Source organism: Gymnoscopelus braueri (genome assembly GCF_963280865.1).
Source record: "Gymnoscopelus braueri genome assembly, chromosome: 12".
Taxonomy (NCBI): domain Eukaryota; kingdom Metazoa; phylum Chordata; class Actinopteri; order Myctophiformes; family Myctophidae; genus Gymnoscopelus; species Gymnoscopelus braueri.
Window position 1 is genome coordinate 3,452,743 of NC_137614.1, and position 18,883 is coordinate 3,471,625.

At 43.2% G+C, this 18,883-nt stretch overlaps 1 protein-coding gene across 4 annotated transcripts in view; it reads left to right on the forward strand.

The window, feature by feature from the left end:
• The window catches only part of scube3 (signal peptide, CUB domain, EGF-like 3), a 235,109-nt gene extending 216,469 nt beyond the window's left edge, over nucleotides 1–18,640 (forward strand). For 3 of the 4 annotated variants that reach the window (XM_080444119.1, XM_080444120.1, XM_080444121.1), the window contains 11 exons: nucleotides 716–811; nucleotides 1,140–1,256; nucleotides 1,394–1,558; nucleotides 2,455–2,661; nucleotides 5,314–5,475; nucleotides 7,214–7,381; nucleotides 9,010–9,171; nucleotides 14,101–14,298; nucleotides 15,316–15,468; nucleotides 17,044–17,123; nucleotides 18,138–18,640. In XM_080444119.1, the coding sequence (XP_080300245.1) occupies nucleotides 716–811; nucleotides 1,140–1,256; nucleotides 1,394–1,558; nucleotides 2,455–2,661; nucleotides 5,314–5,475; nucleotides 7,214–7,381; nucleotides 9,010–9,171; nucleotides 14,101–14,298; nucleotides 15,316–15,468; nucleotides 17,044–17,123; nucleotides 18,138–18,290 (1,661 nt within the window). In that variant the 3' untranslated portion in view covers nucleotides 18,291–18,640. Of the gene's footprint in view, nucleotides 1–715; nucleotides 812–1,139; nucleotides 1,257–1,393; nucleotides 1,559–2,454; nucleotides 2,662–5,313; nucleotides 5,476–7,213; nucleotides 7,382–9,009; nucleotides 9,172–14,100; nucleotides 14,299–15,315; nucleotides 15,469–17,043; nucleotides 17,124–18,137 lie in introns of those variants that run through there. The other variant, XM_080444122.1, reaches the window with a different exon arrangement.
• Nucleotides 18,641–18,883: the final 243 nt, after the last annotated feature.

Here is an 18,883-nt window from a genome sequence, read left to right on the forward strand (position 1 = left end):
TTAGGCATAATTTCTGTGAGGTTAGGGTTAGGCATAGTGTTTGTGAGGTCAGGGGTTAGGGTTAGGTTTAGGCATAGTTTTAGTGAAGTTAAATGTTAGGGTTTAGACGTAATCAAGGTCGAAACACCAATGAAAGAGGGAGTCCCCTTGAGCGAGAGACTGAACCCCTCACTGCTTCCAGTGAGCCACTAGGTGGGAGCACACTGCTTCCAATATAAGTGGGTCCAATGCAGAGACATGACTTTCCCCTACAGGGATTAATAAAGGTTCAATGATTGATTTATTATTTGATAAGGTTCACCACTCACTCATAGCTCTGATACAATGAAACATCTATGGATCAAACAAATAAATAAATACGTAAATAAATAAATGTGAAAAAAGAGACAAGAAGTGGGTGGTCACTCACTGTCGAGCTCTTATATAAAATAGGAACACGTTAGGCGAACATTGCAGATCTACGAGCCCACAGTGTGTGGCAACTCGCAACACAGCACATTGTGAGCTTGTAGATCTGATATTTTCACAGAAGAGATATGGTGTAGAGGGGGGAAAAACAGAAGGGAGCCCCATTGGGGACCTCGATCAACGAAATACATAGGATTTAAGTGGTGATATTCTCAACAGTATTGTGTTCACCTGAGTCGTTGTTTGTTGGGTTAATGTGATGTGTGTGTGTGTGTGTGGGTGTGTGGGTGTGTGTTTTCTCCTGTAGAGTCTGATAACAGCTACTCGGTGAGCTGTGGGATCCCCATCCTACGAGGGAAAGCCCCCTCACGCCTCAACACCAGCAGCAGTCACAGCTGCATAGGTCTGCTCACCTCCCTCCACATCAATCATAACACTTGATTAACAGAGTATTTCTACATTGCCGTATTGATACTTTTACTTAAGTGACAAATGTGAGCACTTTTTCCACCACTGCTGTTATGTGGGTGTGAGTTCGTTGATCATAACGTTGTGAGTTCATTGATCATAATGTTGTGAGTTCATTGATCGTAACGTTGTGAGTGCATTGATCGTAACGTTGTGAGTTCATTGATCGTAACGTTGTGAGTTCATTGATCGTAACGTTGTGAGTCCATTGATCGTAACGTTGTGAGTTCATTGATCGTAACGTTCCAGTGTGTTTGTTGTAGAGACTCTGATGGCTCCAGTGAAGCAGACGGCCTCTTTCAAGATCAAAGATGCAAAGTGTCACCTTCATCCCAAGGTCACCGGGAGGACAGAGGACCGGGGCCGGACGCTAGGCCCAGGTAAATACAAAAAAAAACTCAATACCCCTGGGGGTCCCCGGACCCCACTTTATGAACCACTGCACCACCAATGCATCAAATGAGGGGTCCTTGAGTGTAAAAAGCTTAAGAACCACTGGTCCTCTCTTCATGTTTAGGAGGAGGGGGGCAGCCCTGCAGCAGCTGTCTGGTGACGTTCGTCAACCTGAAGTGTGACTCCTCCAAGAAAGCCAAGGGGCGTCGTGCTCGCAACCCCAGCAACAAGGAGGTGACCCGCATCACCTTGGAGCTGGAGGCTGAGGTCAAACCTGGAGACACCACAGGTGCAGTACATCTGAACATTCCATTTCCATGGCTATTTCACTTTAAAACACTTTTGGGGGTTTACTCTGGCTTTTGTGTGCACCCCAGCCAGTTATTAAGTTGCTTGAATTTAGACATATTTATTTTGATCAGACACCTACAGTATATAAACCCATTGTGACTCAATTTGAACCATGTTAGATTCATTGAAAACACCAGTCCCTATTATAACTTAATTTGTAAGTTATAATAGGTTTACATAGGTAGGGAGGGAACTGGGCGAAAAAAGTGCAGTAGCCTACTCAAGTAAATGTACTTACGGTATAGTCATTGGTTGTTGTTGTTTTGAACCTGTGTCCAGGTAGTTGTAATCTGAGCTGTTCTGAACCCATGTCCAGGTAGTTGTAATCTGAGCTGTTTTAAACCCATGTCCAGGTAGATGTAATCTGAGCTGTTTTAAACCCATGTCCAGGTAGTTGTAATCTGAGCTGTTTTGAACCCATGTCCAGGTAGTTGTAATCTGAGCTGTTTCGAACCCGTGTCCAGGTAGTTGTAATCTGAGCTGTTCTGAACCCATGTCCAGGTAGTAGTAATCTGAGCTGTTTTAAACCCATGTCCAGGTAGTTGTAATCTGAGCTGTTTTAAACCCATGTCCAGGTAGTTGTAATCTGAGCTGTTTTGAACCCATGTCCAGGTAGTTGTAATCTGAGCTGTTTTGAACCCATGTCCAGGTAGTTGTAATCTGAGCTGTTTCGAACCCGTGTCCAGGTAGTTGTAATCTGAGCTGTTTTGAACCCGTGTCCAGGTAGTTGTAATCTGAGCTGTTTTGAACCCGTGTCCAGGTAGTTGTAATCTGAGCTGTTTTGAACCCGTGTCCAGGTAGTTGTAATCTGAGCTGTTTTGAACCCATGTCCAGGTAGTTGTAATCTGAGCTGCCTGCGGCAGCGCATGGAGAAGCAGGTGAAGACGTACATCAAAGCTCTGAAGAAGTCCATCAACCAGGAGCGTTTCCTTATCCGCGTGGCCGGCCTGGAGTACGAGGTCGCCCAGAAGCTGCAGCAGGGCTCCTCCTCCAGCCACGAGAACTGTGGGCCCGGCCGCGAGAAAGACAGCGGCCGCTGTGGTAAAAGATCCAAGTGTCGATTTTGTCGGCTTAAACTATGACGAAAAATGTTCGTCGACTACCTTTTTTTCACTGACAAACACTAAATAAAAACTAAATAAAAACTAAGCTATGATGACTAAAACTAAGACTAAATATACTGACAATTTCGTCAACAAATAAAAACTAGACTAAAATGTTAGGGAGGGACTAGTGGAAAAGAGATCCTGTAGAACTAAAAGACAAGTCATTTTATGTTTGGTTGTGCTCGGGTGTTAAGTGTAAAATCAGCCATTAAGACGCCATCAAGGCACCGCCAAAATACATTTTAGTCGACTAAATCAACTGTAGATTTAGCCGACTATAATCTCATGATATTTAGTCGACTAAAACTAGACTAACAGTAAAACATTTCAGATGACTAAAATATGACTAAAACTAAATGGAATTTGATTCAAAAGACTATGACTAAAACTGAATCTCTAGCTCTGAGGCTGTCGCCTCAGAGCGAGAGGGTCCTGGGTTCGATTCCCGCCGGGGACGCTGTGGGTGCTGTGGGCGTGTCCTATACTCCTCGTCATCAGTGCCCATACCCTAGGTGGGGTTGAGTTTGCATGTTCTCCCCGTGTCCCTCACAGAAAACATGCAGTAATCCTGGTCTCTATACTGCCTCCCCCTGGTCAGCCGGGGCGCCTGATGGAGGGGAAAGGAACTGGTTGGAATAACGTGTTCCTTCCACGCGCTACGTCCTACCGGGGAAACTCCCCCTGTCAGGTGACAAGAAGCGGCCTGCTCACTCCTCATGCATTGAAGGAAGCATGAGCTCAGTTCGAGGCTCTCCCCAGGCTGGCAGAGGGAGAGTAGTGCCCAGGATTACAGCTTAGGCAATTGGCACTGGGTGAAAAAATGGGTTACAAAAATCGTGGGATGAAAATGTAAGAATTATAAAAAGAACACAGAATTAGTTTCCCCCCCATTACAAGCAGTAATTTCAAACTTTATTTTTTGTTTTTTTTCCTTGTTTTTTTTATTAATACCACAATGGGTTCTATTAACTTTCCAGGAAGATACAGGCTGTAGTTTCTATCAGCTTAGAATCCCCATCGATGATGTCATTGGTAGGACAAAACCTCGACCCCTGCAGTGCCACGCCATAAAATAATAAAAGACTGCCGGAGGAATTAATTATGAAAATAAACACAAGTTAGTTCCAGCCGTAGGTGTGATGATGATGACATGGATTAAAGTTCTCAGTCACCATGACTGATTTCAGTCATTTGGATTCCATATGAAGCCAGCATGTCTTCTATGGAAGCATGTTGCGCAGCGAAAATAGCCGATCTACAAGATTAGGCTATTTTCTGTCATTATTTTAACACATCTAGTGCCAGAGGTTTTTTAAAACAGGGTACATCTAATGCCAGCGTTCTTACCGTTTACGCTGCACTGTTTAGAGCTGTAGACGCCTCCATGAGGACGCGGATGTAAACAAAGGGTGCGTGCACAATGGTCGAGGGCATTTCTAATGCGATCCGCCATTGCAGAGTGATCGCCCATCGAAAATGCCTCGTTTTCACCACGGTAAAAAGATATGGAGATAAGGACCTTTTTCTCAAGATTCTATAATAGGAGTGGACGGGAAGTAGGTTTTTTGGACAGGATTCACATCCGTCCATTCCATTTTACAGGGTCCGTGGATGATTCCTATGTTGCGTTAGAGCGCCCCGTGTGGGGATTTTTTTTTTTAAGAATTTGAAAACACGAAGATCTTCGGTTATGGCACTCCACGGGTGTATTAGCAAAACCGTAGATCCTCGTGTTTGGTACTCATTGTGTTAAGATATATTAAGATTAGAGCATTTGAAGTGGTTAAACTAGCAATATGTTCAGAAGCATCTTCCATAAAATCTTAATAGTCTCGGATACTTCATATAAAAGCAAAGGTTTAAAGCCTCAAACTGTGATTTATTCACCTCGTTGGCAGTATGTAGAACAGCAGGAACAATATTACTAAAACATAATAATTATGTTAATTGTTTTGGAAACAGTGCTAGTATGTGGGGGGGGGATTCTTTCATGTTTCACAAATCACACATTAGGACTTTGTCATACAAACATTTTTCAGTTGTGAGATTTTATTTTGCTTTAATTATGGGCAACTGGCGGCCCGGGGGCCACATGCGGCCCCCATCTTCACTTAATGCGGCCCGCAGGTTAATATCGGAATACTGATACTTATTGATTTCAGCTGTTACAATTGCAAACATGACCCGCTTTAATTACTTCAGTCTATATTAGTAGCTTTATGATTAGTATTAAAATTCTATTGTCCTGTATGTATTTGTATTTAAGTTCATAAAGTTAATCTAAATACATTTGAAATTAAATTAAAAATTTACTTTTCAGGATTCCAATAAAAAAGATGCCAAAAAGAAAATCAGGATTCCAATAAAAAAATAGCCGATATACAAGCTACAAACACGTCGCACTGCGACGCGTTTTGAGCTTGTAGATCGGCTATTTTTGCTACTTTTGTGTGACATACAGTAGAATGGCCATGCATGTGGCCCTCTGGAGTGAGTGTGAAAATATAGTGGCCCTCTCCATCATCAAAGTTGCATCACCTCCGACCCCTGACCTTGGTGTTTTCTGTGTGGCTGTGTGTTCTCTCAGTCAGATGCTTGCCGGGGTCGTATTACCACGGGGAGCAGGAGCGCTGCGTCCAGTGCCCGCCGGGCACCTTCCAGGAGAAGGAGGGGCAGCTGGCCTGTGACCTCTGCCCCGGCAGCGACGGCCACGGACCGTCCGGAGCGCGCAACATCTCATCCTGTGCAGGTTCGAACTCTCTGAACTATAACTACTTAACCCATTGGCTCTCAAAGTGGGGTCCGGGGACCCCCAGGGGTCCGTGGGGGCGTTCCAGGGGGTCTTCGCTTCTGTGGACCTCCATCTGAAAATGTTTTGTTCCAGGGACCCCCCAGAAGCAAAGATTTGAGTAAAAAATGTTTGCTTAAAAATATATATTCAAAGACTTGCCCAAATTTTCATGTGTAGATCTGCTATTTTTGAATAGCCAAAGTATAAAATAATGGTTACACAGATGCGTTCCCGGTTTTAATGGGTTAACTCAAGGGTCTTCAAGTATATTTTGATGCCAATACTTTTGTACTAAAAATATTTGAGCACTTGTTCCACCACTGTGTATATAGGGGAGGGCGGGGACAAACGGCGCACCGTTTTCTATTTCCCTCCCTGCACAGAGATGAATTAATTTCATGTAACCATACTTTTTTTGTGAACAAGAGACACTTGTCCTCTCCCATTACCCGCTGTCCGTTTTAATTTTAGTGAAACGAGTTCGTGACGTTGCGCTACTTCAGCACACGGCCGCCAGTCGGGACGAACGGTGCATACATGGGGGGCGGACGGCGCGGTCGGATAAAATGTCCTATAACAAGCACATAAGTTACATTTCTGGCATCTAACGCTCATTGATGCTTCAGTAGAATCCTACGAGCAAATGACCATGCTGATAGTCAAATAAATGTATCATGTTAATGTCGCCTCTGTCGTTTCCTCAACTTTGTGTTACACATGCACCGTTCGTCCCTCCCTGTCCGTAATTTGCCGTTCGTCCCTCCCTGCCCTCCCCGGATGTTTTGCTAGCTAGCACAAAAGCTAATGAATATTTTTCAATGGAATCTTCACTGAGAGTTAGCCCACAGATTAGCCTAATAGACAAAATCCATTAACAATCGGCACCAAATAAACACAGCAGTACAAATGGAAAACACTCAAATAGGGTATTTTTGGGCGGTGAAACCGCCCCTATAAGTGAGGTTTGGATATTTGTACAACAAATCCTGCGCTGTGATTGGCCAAAAATGTACCCCGCCTAACCCTGCTTCAATAAATGTATTTATTTTTTGTACATGATTGGTTGACTCCATTCAGTATTGTGATTAGCTAGCAAGACACCGCCCACTTCACACAGGGTGTGATTTTTGGGCGGTGAAACCGCCCCTATAAGTGAGGTTTGGAAATTTGTACAATTATCCTGCGCTGTGATTGGCCAAAAAGTACCCCGCCTAACCCTGCACCGTGATTGGCCAATCACAGTCTATTCAGGACTGTGATTGGCCAGTGTCACATGACACATGTGCATAGCCCTATATAAGAAACCATAACTTTAAAAAAAACATAAATTGGTTTTTTTTTAAGTTATGGTTTCGTCCATCATAAAGAGTGTATCAATAAATGTATTTATTTTTTGTACATGATTGGTTGACTTTCAGTATTATGATTAGCTAGCAAGACACCGCCCACTTCACACAGGGTGTGATTTTTTACTACAATGTGGAAATACACAAAAGTGGCTTCAACTCTGCCAATTTTGATCAGAACTGGGGAAAAAATCGTCTCTGATGTTTTTGCCCGAAGAAGAAGAGGGTGATGTGAATTTTTAGTGTAGCATGAAAAAAGGTCCGACTTGCAACCGTCCCTACGCGCCGTTCGTCCCGGTTGTCCCCTACATTAAAGTTGTGAATTTAACCCTCTCCTCTCCTCTCTACAGGCCAGTGTCCTACAGGATACTCCTCCAGTGACGGGTTCAAACCGTGCCAGCCGTGCCCACTGGGCAGCTACCAACCGGACCTGGGCCGTACGCTGTGCTTCCCCTGTGGAGGGGGGCTCGGCACCAAGAGAGAGGGCGCCAGCTCCTTCCACGACTGTGAAGTCAAAGGTGACTTGTTGTCAGTGGTGTAAAGTAACTACGTACATTTACTGAAGTACAATTTTGAGGTATTTGTACTATACTTGAGTATTTCCAATTTCCAAAACTTTTACTCCACTACACTACATCTCAGAGGCAAATATTTAACTTTTTTGTACTTATACACAGGGGTGCACATAACTTTTTAGGTCTAGTACTCAGAAGAGCACCTGGAGATGTGACTTGGTGCTCACCAAATAAATGGCAACATTTATTTGGTGGCAACACTCACACAATCACGTGCAGCATGCGTCCCCTCCGACGCGTGCTTTAGCATGATTGTGTGAGTGTGGGTTCAGGAAGTAAATTCCTAGCCTCGATCTCCAGGCTTTTATTTTTTATTTTTGCTAAAAAATAAAAGCCTGGAAATTCCTGTCCCAGCTGTTGGTACGCAAAAGCGCCTCGCGTCGTCTGATGTGCCGCGCATTATTTATTTTGGGTGCGCATGCACACCTGCGCACCAGTTATGTGCACCCCTGCTTATACATACATTAACCACTTCAGCCCTATATACATTTCGGCCATTTGAAAATAGCCGATCTACAAGCTCACAATGCGTCACGATGCAGCGCGTGACAAAAATAGCTTGTAGATCTGCTATTTTAAAAATATTTGTATGGACCTTCCGCATAATGAGTACTTTTACTTTTGGTACTTAATTCAATTTTGATACCAATACTTTTGTACTTTTACTTGAGTAAATTTTGAATTCCTGACTTTTACTTGTAACAGAGAATTTCTACATTGCAGTATTGGTACTTTTACTTTACTTTTACTTTTACTACTAAAAATTAGTATTTTTTTCACCGCTGCTTGTTGTTAACGTGATTGACCTATTCATTTTTATGACTTCATGTCATCGCTGTCGGTGGAAAGATTTGTTCCATTTGTACTCTCTTAGAGGGTCAAAATGCTCTGGGGATTGGTGGTCCCAGAGATAAGAACTGTTTTTATTTTACCTTTTTTTTAATTGCCATATTCATATTCAGTGACAGGCAATTTACTACATCACATTGAAAGAAATGTTATACATTTTTCAAATAATACAAAAAAACAACAAAAAAAACAGTACATTACAGATCTTTTTTTATTTAAATAAATAAGAAAATAGATAATCAATAATAATCACATAATTGTGATTAATGATTTAATAGTGTGTTTGGCATTGAACATTGTAACATTATGAAGCCTTTTAGGCTTCGTGATCAAAAATTGCACAGAGCAGATATGACAAATAACTGAAATATACAAAGAAATTATTGACATATTTATTAATTGTATACATGTAAAAAAAAAAGCAGAAATAGCTGATCTACAAGCTTACAGCGCGTCACGACGTGACGCGTTGTAACCCTTTTTATATATTTGAAAATGTGTGAAAATCTTTCAACATGGAAACGATTAAGACGATTTATGCAATAATAATAATCTCAAATAATTGCGAATAGACGATTATGTAACCTGTGTGTGTGTGTGTGTGTGTGTGTGTGTGTGTGTGTGTGTGTGTGTGTGTGTGTGTGTGTGTGTGTGTGTGTGTGTGTGTGTGTGTGTGTGTGTGTGTGTGTGTGTGTGTGTGTGTGTGTGTGTGTGTGTTACAGTCCAGTGCTCTCCAGGTCACTACTACAACACCACGGTGCACCGGTGCATCCGCTGCCCACTGGGGACGTACCAGACGGAGTTCAGACAGAACTACTGCATCACCTGTCCGGGAAACACCACCACAGACTTTGACGGAGCCACCAGCGTCTCCCAGTGCAAGAGTGAGTCATTCAATAAATACATTATCTATATGGTCATAATCATAATGTTAATAACCACCAGCGTCTCCTACTGTAGTTCAAGAGTGAGTCTTTAAATAAACTGGACCATACCCGTCGGGGGATATGAGCACCCAAAGTGCAGTTTGGATTATGCGCTGTGCACAGACAGTATATCAGTGATGGAAAGTGATGCAACAGCACGCGCACGTCCCGTCGCGTCGCGACGATGTAGGTCTGAGTCTGTTAGGAAGGAATCTCTGAATGTAAAATGAAAGATCGCAAAAATAAATGATCATACAAAAAAATTATGATAATACAATTTATATATATATATATATATATATATATACATATATATATATATACATATATATATATATATATATATATATATATATATATATATATATATATATATTCAAAGATTTGCACACATTTTCACGATTTTCTTTCAAAAATAGCAGATCTACAAGCTTCATAGGTGCCAAGTTGTGACGTCCACCGTCGGTCCGCCCGCCCGCCCGCCCGCCCTCTAGGCCAGTGATTCTCAACCTGTGGGTGGGGACCCCCAGGGGGGTCCACAAAGGATTTTAGAGGGGGTCCCCAGATGACAGTGAAGTGACAATTTAAGGACTTTTAAAGCCCGTTGTAATACCTTAAAAAAAAGAAAGAAAAGAAAGAAAGAAAAAAAGACCATTACTGCATCAAAAGTAATCAACAAACTATACCATAAAAACTGGTCAAACATTGGCCAAATTGTTAAATTATGTAAGAAAGAGGGGAAAAAATTGTAAATAGCAGATCTGCAAGCTCGCAACGCCTCGCGCCTCAAGTACTTGAGTAAATGTACTTAGTTACTTCACACCACTATAAGGGACACACCTTATTTTTGGGGGATTCAATCAATGACAGTTTAAACAGCTCACATACTCATAGAATCCAAGGAATCTCTGTATGTACGTACGTACGTCCACGTATCTCGAGAAATTCGGCACACACGCCACAGACGACCCGAGGGACTGCAGTGCCCGCCGTCGGTCGGGAAAACGGTGGTCCAGAACCGCCAGAAAAGGCCCTGACCATGGCCCAAATTAGCCAACCCCAGCCTAAGCTTGATTTAGAAAATCCCCCAAACCTGCCATTTGATTACTTAGTCAGTGTACTTTTCACAGCCAGTTTGCACTCTGATAACATCAGGGATTTCCATATATGGGCATGTTGGAGCTTGCAAATACGGAGATAACTGACATATCTGATATTGTGGACTCCATATTTGGGCATGTCTGACATACATTTGTGTGCACATAATTATGTCTGATTCATATTGTCACATCACCGGGATGGCATTAGCACTGTAGCCGATGATATAAAAGGCACAAGTAATCTCGGGGAACTTTCCGACAATCTCCAAGACTCAACTATTCGACACAGAACTCTTCAAGACTATATAATCTGCAAGACTCAACCTTCAAGACCCTCGATCAAGGAGAGAGAGTTCAGCACCTTCTGTACTAACCATACGGCCCTGATATTCTGGTGTTTCTATAGAGTCCTTTCCACTTATTCTCTTCCAGCCTCTGCTACCGTGTCACCGTGTTGTGACATCTGGGTTTAAGTTCTAATTGGACACCACTGTGGTTGGTCTTGGCCTAGGCTTAGATAACCGGCAGAGGTTTGATATTTTTCACACTGTCTGCTGTGGGTCAACTGTGAGTCAACAGTTATCTGTCTCTTGTATTGGTTAACCCAACCGATTGGCTTTGTAGGATTGGCCTAACCTTACGTGACATTTGTGCCACTGAAGCAATATAAGCACACATTCGGACTTGTTGTTTTGTAAACGTAATTTCATCTCTCTCCACAGAAAGGCTTGGCAGAGATAGTCTAACTTAATTTAGGACTCCAGTGTGGTTCAGAGTGAGACTTTACAATTCCAACTTGGTTTATAGTGTGAGAAATGTTCTGCTGGTCGGTGCATCTGCATGGAGAGCCAAGGTCAGGCGGTCAGGCTGTTGCAGTGGAGCACAAGGTGTACTACTTTGTAAAAGTCTGTGATGGCAAAATGGCTCAGATTGGTGTCCATGTTTTAAACACAGTGTCTTTGCGTTGGAGGAAGTTGCCTCCAGTGACAACCGGGGGAGAACATCCCCTTGAGGTTCCCACCACGCTTCTGGGCTACAGAGCTGTGCTGATAGAATATATCATCTACATCTCGGGAGGTTTTCCTCACTGCAACGTGCTTTATGCATTTGATGTCGACAACCACAGATGGTTCAAACCCATGGTGTCAGGGACTGTTCCAGAGGGGAGGAGCTTCCACTCAGCCTGTGTCTTGGGGAAGGTCAAGTATATTTATGGAGGATACACCCAACATTATAGATGCACTAATAACATCTACAAGTTGGACACCACCACAATGGTCTGGACTTTAATTAACACCAGAGGCAGTCCACCAACTGCTTCATTTTATCACTCTGCCACCATCATCGGGACAAAGATGTTTGTATTTCGGGGCGCTGGCTACTACAACAACATCAGAGTGTTTGACACAGAGACAAACTGCTGGCTGAACACACCTTCTGCACAGCTTCCTTCAGAAAGACACTGTGGTCATTCAGCCTTTACCTACAATGGAGAGCTGTACATATATGGTGGCAGCAACCACCCTGAGTACTTCAAGGATCTGTGGAGTTTCAATCCAGAGACCTTCTCCTGGAAGAATGTTAAGCCCAAGGGGGAAGGACCAGGTCCAATGTGTAGGGTGTCCTGTTGCATGGTGGGAGATTGTGTCATCCTCTTTGGGGGATACAACGGTAACACTGCACGTACTGATGTCCTGTCTATCCTAAACTTGAGTCCTAGTCTGAAGACTTTATGTAAGCTAGCAGTTATTCAGTACGGTGTGGAGCAGTCTGAACTCCCACACAACATCATGTGGGAACTGGCAGCCATGACTACCAACAGAAAATAGTCTGTCCTTTACGAAAGACTATGGACTATTCAAGGCTATTGTCATGGCAGACCCCTGAACTATGAGCTTGTATATCTGATATGTTTTAATAGCCAAATAAATCTAAACAAACAGACAAACATCAGGATTGACGCGGCAGGTCATCCAAAATACAGAACAAAATACCCCCCGCCCCACTCCCCAAAAAAGAAAGGATAAAATACAAAAAAGTGTAGTTTCAGTGTGATTTGCAGAGATATGGGTTTATTTTTGGAGAATCTTGACTTGGAGACATCCAGGGTTAGATTTGTAAAAAAAAAAAAGAAGAAAAAGAAAAGAAAAAAAGCTGCAACATTTTCTTAGTCACTTAAATGCAGTATAATTAAGTCGTTCTCAAAGTGGGATCCGTCCAGGGAACCTCATCAACTATACATTAGAGATGCACGATTATGAAATTATGAGCGATATCCGATTACCGATTATTTGCTGGGTCATATTGGCCGATACCGATCCGATACATTATATATTATATTTATATTGAGCTCATTGTTGATTTTTTTTTTTTTTTTACTGGTGAAAGTTGATGGTAAACCCATCAACTTTCACCAGTAACCCTAACCCTACTGTGATGAAAAATATTTATGGAATAAATACATTAATTATATATATTCTTCTATGTAACAAACTCAACTATGACATCATTTTTGTATGCTATAATAAGCCATCACATAATTATTTGAATCTTTGTATAACACAAAATGTTATGTGGCCTACTATGAAACTAAGATCATTGAATCTCTTGTTGTCTCCGCCAGGCCGAAGGCATGGTGGAGAGTATGTTTTACCCTCTGTCCGTCCGTGTGTGTGTGTGTGTGTGTGTGTGTGTGTGTGTGTGTGTGTGTCCGTCTCAGCCAAGCTAACATTGGTCAAGCTTCACGTGACATCACAATATGTAATATAAATAGGTAAGACAGGATTAATCAGGAACAGTACTCGCCTGGCGGAGACCTGGGCTCCGAGGAGCACATTTTCTAGTTATTAGTGTTATTCATGTTGTCTGTTGCCTAAATTCATTAGCCTCTGCTCTAAACAATAAAGCCCCACGTAGCTCTCCCAATCACAACTCCCTGGAGCCACCACTGTGTGTGTGTGTGTGTGTGATATACAAACTAATCTTACCATAAATACAATCATTGTTTAGTTTATCACTATCTAACATTCTATAACATCAGCAGTGAGTTTAGGAGAGGGACAGCTTGCTTCGTACACTACACTAACAGTACACATTCCAGGACAACAGCACGTTAAAGACAGAAACATTACCAGCTGAGAGTTAATTTGTGCTCATTCTCTGTGGTTAAATACACAGGCAGCTTGCTTGTTCAAAGCGGCCGTTGGTTGCACTTGCATCGGAGTGCTTGTTACGTTGATGTTAAATAACGAGGCAATGTACACATTCGTGTTGAAAATATACCCTCTGCAGTATCACTACTATAATCTAATTTAAGATGTACTGTACAAGAAACACTCTGACTGTTCTGGGTATGAACTATGGACGTGAAGAGTTTGTTTGCTGTTAGTTTGACGCAGCAACCTGCTGCTCTATCTGAGAGACACTGCATGCAGAGTGTGGAGGGGGGAGGGAGGGGCCACAGCTGACTCTCTTAAAGAGACAGAGACAGGCAGACAGACTGCTCTCGGTCATTTTATTATTGCGTCTTCAATATCGGTGAAAATAATCAGGTTTATTTTTAGATCGGTTCGATACCGATATGGCATTTTAGGGCCGATATCGTCCGATTTCGATACGTTACCGATATAATCGTGCATCCCTACTTTATATGTCTGTAACTCTGAGAGTGTACAAAGGTTAGGCCTACTCTCAGTTATTGGGTTTCCTTGAAATACATTTAAATAAAGCTTTGAGAACCACCGGTGTAATCCGTGCTGTCCTTTGTGTTTGTGTGCGTTACGTGTAGACCGAGAGTGTGGTGGAGAGATGGGAGAGTTCACAGGCTACATCGAGTCGCCCAACTACCCCGGCAACTACCCCGCCAACGTGGAGTGCATCTGGAACATCAACCCGCCCAGCAAGCGCAAGATCCTCATCGTGGTGCCCGAAATCTTCCTGCCCTCCGAGGATGAGTGTGGAGATGTGCTGGTCATGAGGAAGAACTGTGAGTGGTCTATTCTGAACTGAGTACACATTCAATCCAAAGTAAAACTTTGATTAAAGGGCGACTTTTCAGCCAACTTATTTTTTGGCTGGACCTGCAAGGAGCAGCAGCCCTAAGGGGCCGTGCACTGTCTATATCCTCTGTAGTTTTTTGAGGAATATTATTGCCAAAATCATCTCTTCATTACACTGCTTAGTGCTTACCTCTAGTAAAATTGCCTATATCCTTATTGAAAAGATCATGCTGTTCCCACCCCAGTAGTGTAATGGCAAGTAAGAAGACAATGAGACACTCATTCACCGCCAGATTTATTTCCTGCTGTGTTTGCCCACTGCCGGCAATTTTTGTTTTTTTTAATCTTTCACACATTTTTTTGTATTCATTATGATCGCATGTCCGATCGTTTGTAAACACCCACGCTATCCGTGCGCGTCGCCCAGACAACAAACATTCCAACTGGGTCGGCCCCTTCTCCTGCAGCCGCATGTGAACATACCATCTCTCGCCAAAGATGCACGCTTCTCTTACCTTTTCAACTGGCCACAGAAAATATATGTATCCCTTATGATCGCCTGTCCGACTCTTTGTAAACACGCTATGTGTGTGTCACCCAGAGAAAGAATATTCCATCCGGGACATTTCCTTCTCCTGTAGCAGCCCTTTGAAAACAGCATGTCTTGCGGAACACGGCGAAAAAACTGTCAACTCGAGATAGAGACGTTTTAATGAAAAAGTTTAACAGGGAGTGGACGGAAACGGAAATCTTCGGATTACGTAAATTGGCCTAAGTGAGTCATTATATAAATACATATCTATATGATAATCGTAATCATGATATTAATAACCACCAGCGTCTCCCTGTGCAAGAGTGAGTGAGTACAAGAGTGAGATGTTGTTTTGGCCCAATACTTTCAAACATACAAGGAACGCCGACAGGAAGATAAGGAGAGGTTTTAACACCTAAATTAGTCAGCGGTGGTCTTATAACGTTTAACCCCCCCCCCCCCCCCCCCACAGGGTCCGCCACGTCCATCACCACCTATGAAACGTGTCAGACGTACGAGCGGCCCATCGCCTTCACGGCGCGCTCCAGAAGACTGTGGATCAACTTCAAGTCTAACGAGGCCAACAGCGCCCGAGGCTTCCAGATCCCCTACGTCACGTATGACGGTACGTAGCTGTAACGTTCACCATGACGGCTGCTTGTCACTGGGGACGGGATGATGCTGATTTGCAGTGGTGGAAAGTAACTAAGTAAATTTACTCAAATACTGTACTAAAGTAGGCCTACAGCTTTGAGGTATTTTTACTTTACTCGAGTATTTCCAATTTTCAGTACTTTTATTTCTACTCCAGACTCTCAGAGGCAAATATTGTTCTTTTACTCCACTACAATTATTTGAAAACTATAGTTACTTTGCAGATTTTGATTATTATTACAAAACATACATTAACCACTTCAGCCCTACAGTATATATATGTTACAGGTAAATTGGCATTCCAGGTAAATTGGAAAAGAAGCGCTTGTTTTCACCGCCCCCCAGGCAATTCTGTAGAACCAACGCTAGAGGGCAATGCAAGCCAGACATGAGTCCCACACCACACACACACGCATGCACGCACGCGCACGCGCGCGCACGCACGCACGCACGCACGCACGCACGCACGCACGCACGCACGCACGCACGCACGCACGCACGCACGCACGCACGCACGCACGCACGCACGCACGCACGCACGCACGCACACACACACACACACACACACACACACACACACACACACACACACACACACACACACACACACACACACACACACACACACACACGAACACACACGAACAGCCTTATTCCATGCAGTTGAAGCACAAGGGGGCGAGCCTGAGGAGGCGGGGCTGGCGGGCTATGTTAGTGCAGTGAGTGGCAGTTGGGGCAAACCATAGAGGGGCAAACGCAGTCCCCACAACATCATTTACGATTCTGTGCCTATCGGTACATAACTCGGACGGCGCTTAGTCGACTACTAGCAGACCATCGGCCGGTCCTCGCGGGCACTCGCGCCTGGAGGCGCTCGGGCGCGCCTCCTTGGCCTCAAGGTCTGCTGAGTCGGCGCGCCTCCGTCATGGTCCAAAACTATACTTTATCGGCGAAAAAAAGTAGTCCGCGGTTGTTTGAAAAAGTAATGTCCCAAGCGGGAGTCAAACCCAGACTCCCAGTGATAGTGGATGGGGAGTCCAATGATTATCGAAGTGCGCCACTGAAGCCAGTATGTAGGTAAATCCATGTTGTCGTTCTCGTCCTCGCATCGCAGCCCCGCCCCAAGCCTAAAAACAAGCGCTCCACTTCCAATTTCCCTGGAATGCCAATTTACCTGTGACATATACATTTTGGCCATTTGAAAATAGCCGATCTACAAGCTCACAATGCATTGCATCGCGACGCATTGTGAGCTTGTAGATCTGCTATTTTCAAAAGATGTTTATACATTTTATACTTTAAAAACTTGTGAAATGGGACATTCTGCAAAATGAGTACTTTCTACTTTCGATTCTTTAAGTACATTTTGATTTGATCTACTTTTACTCAAGTACATTTTTAATTCCGGGCTTTTACTTGTAACTCTACATTGCAGTATTGATACTTTTACATAAGCAAAACATGCAAGTACTTTTTCCACCACTGCTGATTTGTGATGGTGTGATCTTCAAAAGTGAAAATGTGCCGTGTTGCTGTGACTTCACAGAGGACTACGAACAGCTTGTAGAAGACATCGTACGGGATGGAAGACTCTACGCCTCGGAAAACCATCAAGAAATCCTCAAGGTTAACACTTCTTATTTTCATGTGGTTTGGATGCCAGGTCGAATAGCATAGCAGTGGTTTTCAAACATAAAAAAGCCAAACAGGTGAGACCAAAAAAAAGCCAAAGGCTTGTTTCCATTGTGGTCCATTAAAGATTCATCACTCCAAACAAATTGGACAGACAGTGCAATGAACAACAATACAAAATATCAAAAGATATACCGTTTTCAAACAAGTCATTGTCATTAAATACAGTTATGTGCACAATCTACAGGTGACATATTAACACATTCACTGCCAGGTATTAATTAATTAATTCATCCGCCACTGCCAGCGGTTTTACCTTATTTTGAGTCTTTTTGACGATCCACAAATCTTTTTTTTTCATCCCGGATGTAAACAAACGATGTCTCCGTGGTGAGACGAGTCTCTCCTCTTTCCACCGGAACAAAAACATTGAAACCATGATCATCCGTTCTGTTGTTATTGGCAGTTGAATATGGCTTGTTTTCACCAAAAAACGCAGTCTGGGAGAAGAAATCCGAGCTAGATGTGTTTTTCTAAATCTCATAACATTGGAGTGGACGGGGTGACTTTTGGGGGGATGACGTCATTTCCGGTTCTATCCTTCTCTCACAGTCAATGCATCATTCATAGGTTGGCGAAGAGCGCCCTCTAGCGTAATCACAATTTTTTTTTTTTTATGAATGCACATGGCGGTGAAGTGTTTGATTGATTAATGTATTGAATACTTTATTTAGAAGTTTGCAGAAAAAATCTCATGAAAGTACAGTTCAAATACAAGGTCAACTAAATAGGATTTAAAAAAGCCACTGGCTTGTTTCAATTGGGGTCCTCTTGTACTCAATTCACAGGTACATTGTGGTGTATCTTGTAGACCAGGCCTATTGCAAGTTGCTGTACTCTACTCTGTGTTGGACGTCCTTGGCAGGCAATGTGTTAACGAAAGAAAAATAACGGCAAATAATGTGAGAGAGTAAAGAATTTACCCTCTCTCCTCTTTGTCGCCAATAGGATAAAAAGCTGATCAAGACCCTGTTTGACGTGCTGGCCCACCCCAACAACTACTTCAAATACACAACTCGAGAGTCCCACGAGATGCTCCCCCGATCCTTCATCCGACTCATAAGCAGCAAAGTGTCAGCCTTCCTGCGACCATACAAGTAACGAACTGACTCCAGATCAGATTATAGCCCCGTTCCTCCTGCGACCATACAAGTAACGAACTAACTCCAGATCAGATTATAAACCCATTCCTCCAACCATACAAGTAACGAACTGACTCCAGATCAGATTATAACCCCATTCCTCCAACCATACAAGTAATGACCAAACCGCCTGTGGAGCGACTCCAGATCACCCCCCCCCCCCCCCCCACACACACACACACACACACACACACACACACACACACACACACTAGAGTTCTCATCTGGCCTGAAAATTAAGGCCCGGCCCCAACTGAACCGAACAATTACCATAGTTTTAGGCCCAAAAGTGTCAGGTGCTTAACTCATTGGCCGCCATTAACGCATTAATGCGATCTAATAAATAGTGCGCTTGGCCGCCAAGATCGCGTTAATGCGTTCTATTGAAAAAAAAAAAACCCTAAGACCTAGGAGATATGATTAGTTGAAGATCTAGACTCCTATCCACTTCCTTGTTAACTTAAAACTTTAAAATTCTGTATCTCGGCTCCTGAGTACTTTTTGTTTTTCAATTAAAAATCTCTGGCAGCCAACAGCTAAAAATCTGAAATA